Source organism: Ursus arctos, unplaced genomic scaffold (genome assembly GCF_023065955.2).
Source record: "Ursus arctos isolate Adak ecotype North America unplaced genomic scaffold, UrsArc2.0 scaffold_24, whole genome shotgun sequence".
NCBI classification, from domain to species: domain Eukaryota; kingdom Metazoa; phylum Chordata; class Mammalia; order Carnivora; family Ursidae; genus Ursus; species Ursus arctos.
Window position 1 is genome coordinate 19,456,929 of NW_026622919.1, and position 12,256 is coordinate 19,469,184.

At 50.8% G+C, this 12,256-nt stretch overlaps 1 protein-coding gene across 4 annotated transcripts in view; it reads left to right on the plus strand.

The window, feature by feature from the left end:
- STAT3 (signal transducer and activator of transcription 3) overlaps positions 1-11,296 on the plus strand; it is a 67,171-nt gene extending 55,875 nt beyond the window's left edge. The window contains exons 15-24 of one of the 4 annotated variants that reach the window (XM_026512803.4): positions 1,488-1,571; positions 2,639-2,737; positions 2,837-2,972; positions 3,762-3,814; positions 4,045-4,139; positions 4,259-4,398; positions 4,907-5,119; positions 8,080-8,122; positions 8,406-8,518; positions 9,203-11,296. In XM_026512803.4, the coding sequence (XP_026368588.2) occupies positions 1,488-1,571; positions 2,639-2,737; positions 2,837-2,972; positions 3,762-3,814; positions 4,045-4,139; positions 4,259-4,398; positions 4,907-5,119; positions 8,080-8,122; positions 8,406-8,518; positions 9,203-9,258 (1,032 nt within the window). In that variant the 3' untranslated portion in view covers positions 9,259-11,296. The remainder of the gene's footprint in view (positions 1-1,487; positions 1,572-2,638; positions 2,738-2,836; positions 2,973-3,761; positions 3,815-4,044; positions 4,140-4,258; positions 4,399-4,906; positions 5,120-8,079; positions 8,123-8,405; positions 8,519-9,202) is intronic. The other 3 variants (XM_026512804.4, XM_026512805.4, XM_026512806.4) reach the window with 3 other exon arrangements.
- Positions 11,297-12,256: the final 960 nt, after the last annotated feature.

Here is a 12,256-nt window from a genome sequence, read left to right on the forward strand (position 1 = left end):
AAGGTGACCAAAAACTAGGTTTCAATCTTCGGAAAAGATTGTGACACCCTGTTCTTTTTCTAGTGTTTATGCCCTGAGCCAGTCTTCCCTCTTCTCTTAAATGTAGCAGACCTTAAACAAACAAACAAACAAACAAACAAACAAAAACTCCTGAATTTATAGTACTTGACTATAAAGCGTGAAGTACAACATAGAAAAATGTGTGCGGCATATTCGTTTAGAAAAAGCAAGATGGCGGGGCGCCTGGCTGACTCAGTGGGTAGAGCGTGTGACTCTTGATCTCAGGATTGTGAATTCAAGCCCCACACTGCGTGTGGAACCTACTTTAAAAAAAAAAAGGAAAAAAGCAAGATGAAAAATAATTTGAGTAGTATATTATTACATTTGTTTAAAAAGCGTATGTACTACACTGTTTTTTGTCTCTTCGTGTATGAATTCCAAAGTTCTCAAGGAATATATGCCAGTGTTTATGTAGTTATACTGCTGTTGGTACCCAAGACTACTCTATACTATCTCTGTAATATTTGCAATTTAAACTGAACATTTATTATTTTTATAGTTAGAAAAAGAAGTGTTTTAAAAATGAATTGGAATTGTGTTTCTGAGAATTCATTGGGAAGTCTTACTGAAAATAAGGTTGCTGATTGCTGGTGGGAGTATAAATTGTTGCTTCAGAAAACAATTTGGCATTATAAAAAATGAACGCACCCTCTAAACCAGCAGTGCCACTCCCAGGATTTAACAATAGAGACATCTTTGTACATATGTGCCAGGAGACATGTACAAAATGTCACGGCAGCCTGATGGCAAGTCCTGAATATAGCCCACCATCACCACTGGAGGAGCTAGAAGATTTGCGGTAGAGTCCTGTGACGGAATAGTATGTAGCTGTGAGAATGAATAACCGGCAGATTCACACAACCATGGGCGCAAAAAGCGAGGCGCTCAAAACCGAGTCACCCCAGTACGTAGGGTATGGTTCCATACGTATAAGGTTCACAAACATCCAAAACTATACAGTGCCTCCATTGTTTAAAGATGTAAGTATGGTAAAGCCATAAAGAAAAGCTAGGAAATGATAAACCCGAAGACAAACTAGCAGTTAGATCCGAGGGAGCAGGGACAGGGATGGGAGTGGGGAAGGGCACCCTGGGAATCTCAGTGGTAACGGGCTTTTCCTTAAGCTGGGTAATAGGTACAGGTGTTCAGTGTTTTGTTGTTCTTTGTGCCTTACCCATTTTATAAATAACCCCTTGGGTCTGTCATATTACAATAAAACCAGTAAAAGATGAGGCTGAAGATCGTAGCACTTGGAGTTGAAGAGAGCGGGTGCTCAGGGTTGCGTCCCTGGCAGCGTGTCCGTGGCCTCCTGGGGGACCACCCTTCTTGCTGCAGCGTGGCTGGGGTATGTCACTCTCTTCAGCTATGGCGTTTAGTGTCCGGGGCCGTTCTCTCTGAGGAAGAGAGTGTCCTTCTTGTTATTGTAGGCCTCCCTGATTGTCACCGAGGAGCTGCACCTGATCACTTTTGAGACCGAGGTGTATCACCAAGGCCTCAAGATCGACCTTGAGGTGAGTTCTGCCACAGAGTCGGGACAGGGCTGCATGGAGGGGTGATTCGGGACAAGAACATCTAGTTGGGATTTTTTCTACAGAAGGTAGAGTGATGACTCTGCTCAGGACGGTGTTGATAATTTGCTTGTTTTTCTCCGAAAACTCCAGAGTATCCCAGCTGAGAGTAGAGTCTTGCTTGAGTGCTTGGAAGATGCCCGTACAGTTGACCATTGAACCACACAGGGGTTAGGGACGCCAACCCCCTGCCCAGTTGAAAATCTGTGTGTAACTTTTGACTGCCCCCAAATTTAACAACTTAGAGCCTGTCGTTGACTGGAAGCCTTCCTGATAACATAGCCTGTTAACACGTATTTTGTATGTTATATGTTTTATATATCATATTCTTACAATAAAGCTAGAGAAAAGATGATGTTGCTAAGAAAATCATGAGAGTAGATATGTTTACAGTACTATAGCCTGTTTATAAAAAAAAATCATCCACGTATAAATGGACCCATGCAGTTCAAACCCACGTTGGTCAAGGGTCAACTATAAAGTCGGCTTTCAGCAAACTCGACGTGAAAATCTGTATTTAGAAATTAGGTAACTAGTCGACTTTATAAAGTTTGGGCAAAATAGTCTTTAGACAGCTAGTGTTTTGAGTGTACAGGAAATCATGGCATTTGCACTCTCTTTTACCAACTTTCTTGATCTTTAAGTTAAAGACAGAGCTGAAAAAAGCAAGAATCTTTGTCTTTGACTCCTGGGACCTCTCTGTTTAATGGGTAGATACAGCTGCAGTTCTCAGACCTTCCAGGTTTTATAAATGGGGAATCTGGGGGCTGGGAGTCCAGCTTTGAACAAGTCAGATTTTCAAGTTCCTGGTTGTGCCCTGTGGCCCATGTTTGGCATATTCTCTCCACTCTGGGTGTTGAGCCGACTCAGCCACGTTTTCCCCCAAAAGTTGGCAGTAGGTGTGGTTCACGGCACGTCCTTTTATTCCAAAACCTGCAGGTATGGCTGAAGAGATGTTCGATGCTGTGAGGGCCCTCTGCCCCCCAGCTCATTCCCCACTTTCTCCACAGACCCACTCCTTGCCGGTCGTAGTGATCTCCAACATCTGTCAGATGCCAAATGCCTGGGCATCGATCCTGTGGTATAACATGCTGACCAACAACCCCAAGGTAGGCGCCCGTCCCCTGGAGGCTGCTGTTGTGGTCCCTCGTGTGGGTCCTCAGGCACCACTGTCTCATCTCAATGAGCAACTGTGTCATTTTCGATAGAACGTGAACTTCTTCACCAAGCCCCCGATTGGCACCTGGGATCAAGTGGCCGAGGTGCTGAGCTGGCAGTTCTCCTCCACCACGAAGCGAGGGCTGAGCATCGAGCAGTTGACTACGCTGGCAGAGAAACTCTTAGGTCAGCCTTTTCCCTCTTTTGCCTGCTGCCCTCCTCAGAAAAGGAATCTGGCCTGTGGGGCTGTTCATTCAGGAGAATTTGCTGAGCAAGGCTCCGTGCTGGGGCCCGAAGGCACGCGCTCCCGCAGTGGGAGGAGTGGGGGTGCCAGTGGGGTCGGGAGGCAGAGGAAGCTTGCCTCCTGCTGATCATTTCTGAGGTGGGGGGCAGGTGTCTTTTCTCGTGGTGGCTGCACCCCTCACCCTTCCAGAGCACGACTTTGACCTTAGGAAGAGATTTGTTGAAGTGCGTGTTCGAAGGCAGAGGTAAAAAGCTTGACATCCCTGTCCGTTTCTTCAGTAAATCGGAGGCTTGTTTTTATTTTTTTCTCCTGAAAAAAAATTTTAGTACACTAGGTTACCTGCTACCTAGACTGTAAGGAGCTTTATCCTGCGCTGTCCCCAGACGTGGGGACACTAACACTTTCAGCTTGGTCGTGTGTGCTGCTGGTCCCCAGGCCACCACGCAAGACGAGGCGGAGGCGGTGGGGGGAGGGGTAGAGACTTGATATGTCACCCACCACGTCCTCTAGGCTAAACAACATCCCGGGTGATCAGATGCTGGCGTTTCGTGAGGGTGGGTGTGTGGCTGTGCGTGTGTGTGCACGCACGCAGCGGTGGGAACCTTCAAACACAGGAAAGCCAATGGTTTCTCGGCCCATCGTGGGACAGATGTGTATGAATGTGTGTTCTAAGAAATGAGGCCTTGATTCAAAGCTGAAAATTACACTGTTTTATTCTTTTTTTCCTGTAGGACCTGGTGTGAACTATTCAGGGTGTCAGATTACGTGGGCTAAATTTTGCAAAGTAAGCCATCTTGTTAAATCCTCATGGGAGTGGGAGTGTGGGAGGGAATGCTCACCTGTGGGGTTGTCTTGGATGGTACTGGGCTTGAAGGCTGAAGACTTATGGTCTCACGGCCAGTAGGACCTACGTACCTGAGGGTAGATGGGCTTGGGGATTTTGGTGGCATCGTGCCCCGAGAGAGGAAAAGTCCGGGAGGGTAGACTTGGCTTTCGCATTATTCTTTTCTTCAGGAAAACATGGCTGGCAAAGGCTTCTCCTTCTGGGTTTGGCTAGACAATATCATTGACCTTGTGAAAAAGTACATCCTGGCTCTTTGGAATGAAGGGTAGGTTGAAGCTCTTGTGTCTGGCGGAGTGCACGTGTGGAACCAGTCGCCTGCTCTCTCAGCAGGCCAGTGGTGGGGACCCTGTCAGCCCAGATCTTGTCGCTCTTCTTTGGCTCCAGGTACATAATGGGTTTTATCAGTAAGGAGCGAGAGCGGGCCATCTTGAGTACCAAGCCCCCAGGCACCTTCCTGCTACGGTTCAGTGAAAGCAGCAAAGAAGGAGGTGTCACCTTCACTTGGGTGGAGAAGGACATCAGCGGTAAGTTGGACTGTTGGTCACCCCACCTGGTGGCAGTTGCTGCTGCCGCCACAGCTCCTACTAGTTTCAAGCACCCACTGCCCCCTAGTGGGCAAAGATGGCTTCGCACACCCCTGCCTTCTATAATAACACTTTTCAGTGACTTCTTTTCTGCAAATTCTTTCAGCTGGAGGATTGTTTGCCAGTTTTGTTTTGCTTGCTTTGGGGGCTAATATATGCCTAGGAATTTGCAATTTAAATCTCTTTCTTCATCTCCTTTCTTACCTAACCTGTTAATATATCTTACGCAAGTCGTTATTCAGGTATATTGCCCGTGACCCAACTGGGTAGCCTGTCCAGAAGCCAGCTGAACATTTCCACAGTGCCACTAGACTGGACAGGATATTCAGGGCTCAGGAGCTGGGTTGGCATAAGTCTTTCCCTTTCAAGGAAAGATAAACCAGGTCGTTTTCTCTGAGATTACCTGGTCAGGGGTTCCCTTATCTTCCCTTACAATATCCCATGACAGGTAAGACCCAGATCCAGTCGGTGGAACCATATACCAAGCAGCAGCTGAACAACATGTCGTTTGCTGAAATCATCATGGGCTATAAGATCATGGATGCCACCAACATCCTGGTGTCTCCGCTGGTCTATCTCTACCCCGACATTCCTAAGGAGGAGGCATTTGGAAAGTACTGTCGCCCAGAGAGCCAGGAGCATCCTGAAGCTGACCCAGGTAGTTGTTGATTTTCCGTGTCGGGCGTTTAATTCTGGGGAAAAACGGGGGCAATTGCAGGATCCCTGGGGGACAGACAGGTACATGCCCTAAGGGCCTGGTGATCTTTTATTCCTCTTTATGGGAAAGAACTTTGTAGTGGGTGCTTTTGGGGATGACTAATGGGGTTGGAGAGAAGAGAGGAGTCGGAGTCGCTTGTCCCTGCCCCACAGGAAACCTGCCAGGCTAAAGGGAGAAATAGCACACACACACTCACCCCACATCTAGAATGCTGCCGAGAGAGCGAGGACAGGATGTCCAGCCAGCACAGCGCTTCTTACACGGTAGCTGCTGGGAGGTTTGCGACGCAGACTTAAGTCTCATGTGTTTCCTTTTCCCCGTCACTGAATAATGTGAGCAGTGTCATGTGGGATGGAGAAAGGCTTTCTGGAGGAAATGAGTGTTAGCAGCACGGGAAGGCGGTTTACGAGCAGAGGTGGGGGAGCGGTGATCAAGGGCGAACCTGTAACCTGTGGGAGGGCTCTTGGGCTCCGGATGGGATTTAGAGCACGCAGCCCTTGAAATAAGCGATTGTGTCACGTGCCAGAGCACAGGTGTTTCTCTAAGTCTGTAGATATTGTTTCACAGTAAGCCTGTAACCACCAGCGTTGTCATCAGTGTGGATGGGCGGCCCCGCTGGTCTGTCCCATCCCCATTTGCTGCCTTGGGTCTCTGGGTTCTTCTCCATCCGAGTCCTGAGGCGGAGCCTATAATTTGCCATTCTTTGTTTTTACCTAACGTCCCCTCATTGGAGAGCCAGCAGGGGGCTCTTTAAAGCGATCCTTTGAGGGTAGCTTCCCTACCCCAGTTGCTTTTGGAAAAAAAAAACAAAAACAGCAAAGACCTCACGCTAGCGCACGCACACACCTTTTCCTAGGAATCCCCTCTGAGGAATTTCTTGGGTTGGGGGAAGACTGGGACTTGGAAGAGGGCATTTGAGTTGCTTGCTAATTGACTTTCCTCTTTCCTTTGTTCTGGTGTTGGGTTTTGTTCACGCTATGGAAGAGCTAACTCTCACTTCCTGTCTGCTACTTATCTGGCTTTCCAGCTGTGCTTCAGTTGGGAGATGTGTTTATCAGCCCTGACGCGCTACCCTTTGTTCCTCCTGCAGGGGACATTTAGGCCCACGTGCTCGTCCTTTGGCTCATTTTGCTTTCATGATCCGTGTTCCCAGTCTGAGGCCAGGCCCTCCGTTATCATCCGCCATCCTGTGTGACCGGGAGGCAAGGTCCTTTCCTGCCTGGAGTCACCAGTGTTTTCTCGGGGGGCAAGACCCCAGGCAGGAGAAAGGAACTAATGACTGGAGTGCTTTGCCAGCCTCCTGGGGAGGCGAGTATAAGCAGTGGACACGGAGGGGCTTGGCGTGTCGGGAGCATGATGATGGAGTGGGCCGAGTGCTGGGGGTGTCCCTGCATTCAAGTGGGCCTCCTCCAAGAGACGGATCTGTGCCCATTTCCTCTTGTTCTCCATCATGAAAGTATTTCTGTCCCCAGGGATAGATCGATCATCTTCCCAGGACTCTCCCTTCCTCCTTACTTTTCCACCAGACCCCACACAGGATTTCTTGACTGCTTGAGGGAGAGAGTCCTCTCTTAGAAAGGATAACCCCCTTCCCGTACAAATTGGATGAAGTGTGTTGACAGCCTCACACAGCCATAGCTGTACTTTCAGTCTTGGTTCTCCTTTGTTTCTGCTCTTGCCGAATCTCAGCTGAAGCTAGTTTTCTCAGCTACCTGATCACTGGGGAACTAAATCCTTCTCTGTCCGGGATGCCGGCTGCCCTCAGGTCTGTGCCACACTGGGTTTATGACACCAGAACCCTCTCTGGGGAGCGTCTTTGGTTTCGGCTCCATGTGAATCCATTTCTTGGCCCCAAATAACCTTGGATGGCAGTCTGAGGACCCCCGACAATGCCTTTTCTCAGATTGTCAGATTTTCTGATTCCTTGGTCTCTCTATAAACCTCAGGCTTGATAACTATGTTTCTCTTGGCCCACCCCACCCTGCCCCACACCTCCTAAGTGATTTGTTCACCGGACTCCCCCACAATTCATGCCAGTGTCTCCAAGGCTCCTCGACCTCTTGGTGTAAACATTTAACACCTAAAATTCATTTATTCCAATCTTCACATTTCTAACTATGGACGAAGAATTATAAATGACCGAGATGGGCACCCCTCTCTTCCCCCTCTCTCTCAGTGTAGAAAGTGCTTTGCTTCGGGTATCTTAGCCGTGGAAGACATAGCGAGGCCCAGGCCTCCCGTCTTCAGTCCAGAGTGATGGTCCTGCCACTCCAGGCGGCCTCCCTTCATAGAGAGGCTACTTCTTATGTGATGTCGCTATCCACCTGGGGAGTTACTAATACGGCTCCCCTAAAAAGTAGTAGAGGCAGATGAATGTCCGTAGGAATGAAAAGTGTGACTCTGGGCCTCAGAACAGCATGAGCAATTTCCACATTCTCTTAGAGGCTTGGTGACTTTGGCGTCTGAGCAGGACTGTGGTGTGTCGGAGCCCAGGCCGCGTTGGCTCCGTTCCTTCATGCAGAGAAGTCGTAGCCAAGACATTCGGCCAGGCCAGAACACAGTCCTCAGACCACATGCAGGCAGCTCAGTGCTCACCTCATCTGGGGGAAGAACGAACAAGGCGGGCATTGGTCTAGGCTCAGGTGGGACCAGGGTGTGCTGAAAAGTCTCTGCAGGCCAGGAAAGCTTTATGGAAAGAGTTGACCTGTCACACTGCAAGCGCCCCGCACGCCCAGTGGTACAGGGGGGTGGGGGGGCAGCCCTGAGGGGAGATGGGGCTTCAAAGGGACCTGTGCTCCACGATGGAGTGAGGTGCACGTCAGCACCGATGAGGCAGCCGGCTGCCTCCTGCCCTCTGCCCACAGTGGGGTCACAATTAGTAAGCCCCAGTTTTCTCTTCCCAGGTGCTGCCCCGTACCTGAAGACCAAGTTTATCTGTGTGACACCGTAAGTGGCTTCCCTTCTCAATTTGGCCTTCATTTCTGGTGTCCTCAGTTCTCCTGGGAGTAGGACACTGGGTGAGAGCTACCCTGTGAAGGGCCGGCACGCCCTGGGCTCTGTGTAGTACTCAAAGTGACCTTGTGCGTTTAAAAAGCTTGAGCTTTTATTTTTCTGTTGGAGACCAGAGTTTGATGGCTTGTGTGTGTGTGTTTTGTTCTTTTTTTTTTTTTCTCCATTGTGTCTTGTCAACCCGGCCCTTTCCCCTCCTGCTGCTCCCCATTTCCTACAGAACGACGTGCAGCAATACCATTGACCTGCCGATGTCCCCCCGCACTTTAGATTCATTGATGCAGTTTGGAAATAATGGTGAAGGTGCTGAGCCCTCAGCAGGAGGGCAGTTCGGTGAGTGAGTGGTGACAGACCTTGTCCTTAGGACGGAAGGCAGCCCCCTTTGTGTGCCGTGCACCGAGCTGAGAGCTCGCCCTGTGGGATTGGTAGAAAGTTCTAGAGCAGTGCTAGCACCTCCCTTAGAAACCAAATGTGCACCACGCCTGTAAGTGTGAGTTTTCTAGCAGCCACATGAAAAACAGCAATAAGAAACAAGTGAGGTTAACGTTAATAATATATTTTTCTGTAACCCAATAAATCCCCAATACTAGCATTTTAACACATAAGGAAAAGTTAATGAGGTTTTTTTTTTTTGTTTTTTTTTTTTGTACTAAGTCTCTGAAACGTGCCGGGCGTTGTGCGGCTACAGCCCGTCTCGAGCGGGACTAGCCACACTTTGCTGCTCAGTGCGCCCGTGGCTCCAGGCTGCCACATGCGGCAGGACAGCCTTCGATCTTTCCACGTGGACAGTTGGGAACGAGTTAAGGGAGGAAGGGGACTGAGCCCTTCCAGAAGACCAGACCCTCTAGGGAGGAGAGTAAATCTGGAGTATCCGACCCTGTCTTGGCCATACGGGGCAAGGACACTGGATGGCAGTGGTGGCTGAGCCTCTGTCCCCCCGAGGGCTGCGGGAGTGCCCCTTGCCGGCTGTCGTCGGACTCAGGCCCCTGAACGAGCTCTCCCGCTCTGTCCCCCCAGAGTCCCTCACGTTCGACATGGAGTTGACCTCGGAGTGCGCTACCTCCCCGATGTGAGGAGCGGCGGGCTGAGGCTGCAGAGCGAGGACGGAGGCACCTACCTGTGATCCACCACCCCTTACACAGCCAACCCCCAGATCGTCTGAGACCCCTCGGACTTTGTGCTTCCAGATTTTTTTTTTAATCTCCTACTTCTGCTATCTTTGAGCAATCTGGGCACTTTTTAAAAATAGAGAAATGAGTGAACGTGGGTGATACGCTTTTACCTAAATGCAAATACGAATGTGTTCTCTGAGACTGTGACCGGGGAATGTGGAAGGGGTGGCAAGAGGGAGAAAAAGGAAATGTTCTGGTCTTTTCTTGCTCCCCGGCCCTCCTTTCTCAGCAGCTCGCGTTGTCCTTAGACAAGTGCCTCCTCTTGCCTGCGCACCCCTCTGCCTGTCTCTGTAAGCTCACGCCGCAGGCTGCCTCCAGCTACATGACTCCTGGCATTGCACTTTTAACCTTGCTAACAACCAAATAGAAGATAGGACTTTCACAGCCCCTAGGTTTCTTTTTAAATTAAAAAAAAAAAAATTAAAGGGCAAAAAACACTGTATCGGCATAGCCTTTTCTGTATTTAAGACAACTCAGTCAGTAGCCTTCTTGGTGCTTTAGGCATTCAGCTTTCTTCAGGCTGATAATTTATAGAAATCCTGAAATGGGCTTCAGATCCAACCCTTAAAAGACATCTGAAGCCGTGGCTTGGCCTTTGGTTATGAAATAGGAAGGTTGAAGGACAACCTAAACATCCTAGACATTTTTTAATAAACAGAGTTTTTATTTTCCCCTTTAATGTGTTGGCCAGTTAGTAGGTAAGGCTGGGCAGAGGCGTGCTTACCACCTGTGTCGTGTTCCCCCCCCCCCGCCCCCGCCGTCTCCCTGCACTTCTGCTCCTGTTCCAGAGCCTGGGTTGTTCCTGTGGGTGCCTTATAAGGGATGGGGTGATCCTTCCTTCCTCCCTGTCCACCTGACCCCCCTTGTGTAGGGCTCCTTCCGGTGTCCAAAGGTCCCCTGTTCTGTTTGCTTTGGGAATCCTGGAATAAGAAGGCGAGAGTTACAGGTGGAACACGATAGACTGTGTGGCCCCAGCCAAGGGTCTAGTTGAGCTCAGGGAATACGGTTCATATCCCGGTTTCTTGGTGATTTCCCGCGGCACCTCTAATCACCTCTTCCCTTGGTTAACCCAGGGGCAGAGGCTTACTGATAAACTCGAGGTCTATCCCTTGTGTGAGGGAGCGTACGCCCTGGCCTCCCCCCAGTGCTGGTGACCATCTCCTCCCCCCCTGGGGCCTCCCAGATGAGGCAGAACAATTCCCATTTACTCTGCATTTCAGAACACTTGGTGGTCTCCAATATTTGGGCCGCCTCTGACCTGGAGGCCCGACTAGATTGGGTGGTCCAGGACCACCTTATCTCAGTCGGTCAGAGTTTCTGTGGAGTGCTGTTTGTTTTACCAGTCCTCAGCAGGTTCAGAATTAAGAGGATGAGGACCTTCTCTCCAAGACAAACAGGGGTTGCGCTTGGCCATCCCTGTCCTTCGGCCTAGAAACGGTTGGTAGGTAGTACAGAGCTCTCCCTTCTCCAGCAACACTCTTCACTTCATAATAAGCTTAACTCAGAAACTGAGAGAAGATTTAGATCAGAGGAACCTGGGGCAAGGATCCAGGCTTCCCTGGTGCAGATATTGTAAAGTTCGTGGCTTTGAGGTAGCATGTGTATCTGGTTTTAACTCTGATTGTAGCAAAAGTTCTGAGAGGAGCCGAGACTTGTTCTGACCCCTCCCTTCAAGAATCGAGCCCTCCAGGACCTGCCCACTTTCTCTCCACCGTCTCCCCCTGCCCGTCCCCAGCCCAGCTGCGGGGTTCCCATAGTTGGCTCAGCCTGCCTGCACAGTGGTTTTGTCTGCTGCTGTCCTGGTCACCGTATCAAATTCCAATGTATACTTCATAGTGTAAAAATTTATATTATTGTGGGGTTTCGGTTTTTTGTTTTGTTTTTGTATATTGCTGTATCTACTTTAACTTCCAGAAATAAAAGTTATATAGGAACCATCTGAGGGCGTGGCAGCTCTGTCTCTGGCTGCTGGAGGCTCCCTTCCCCCCCACCCCGTCTTCAGTTCTGAGGGGCCCTTACCCACAGGCTGAGCCTGGCTCCTGACAGGAGGGGGGTGCCCCTGCTCCCAGGCTGCTCACCGGAGTGCAGCTCTGGGGCCCTGAGCAACCCCCCCCCCACCCTATTAGGCAGGGGCCTCCAGGGAAGGGGTAACCAGAGGAGCCAGAGGTCATACTCTTTCTGCACAAAGGTATCCGTGGAGGCCTCCCTTGTCCCTCTTTCCTACCCCCCCGCCCCGTCGGGCCTTTGCAAGCTGCACCAACCTGTCTGGGGTCAGATAAGCGCTACCTAAGGGGGCTTGGGGTGAAGATACTCCCACCCCACCCCACGGCCTCCCCTCCCACAGTTGCTCCATTATCGCTTTCTCTTCAGTTCACTCAGCGGAGACGAACGGAAACACTTCACTGGCTGCCCAACCCGTGGTGATAATTCAGACATCAACGCGCCCACTCGGCTGGCTCCCCGCCCCCTCCCCCGGTGCCGAGCACCATGGAGACCGCGCCACGGGCTGAGATACCCGCCGCCACCCCCCAGAGATGGAAGGGGAGATAGCGGCTGCTCTCCCTGCCGCCCCACCCCCGCCAGCTCCGCGCAGGGCCCCTGCGCCTCCTTGGGGCAGGCTGCAAACCCCTCTTCCCTTGCTTTGAGCTCTGAAGAAACCTCACGGGTAGGTCCTAGCTCCCCAACCCATTCCGCCCTGCCCCAGTGACAGCCCCTGATGAAGGAGATCATCGTCCTCGCCCACCTTCCCTACAGGGCAGCCGGCCGGCTGGCCGTTAGAAAAGGCTGGTGGCAGCGGGATGGTGCCACCTGCTGGTGTCCGGGAAGAGGCTGGGCGAGGAGAGGCTGCTGGTGAGGCTCTCTGCTGCCCCTGGCACTGGCCATCACTCAAGGGCTTCAA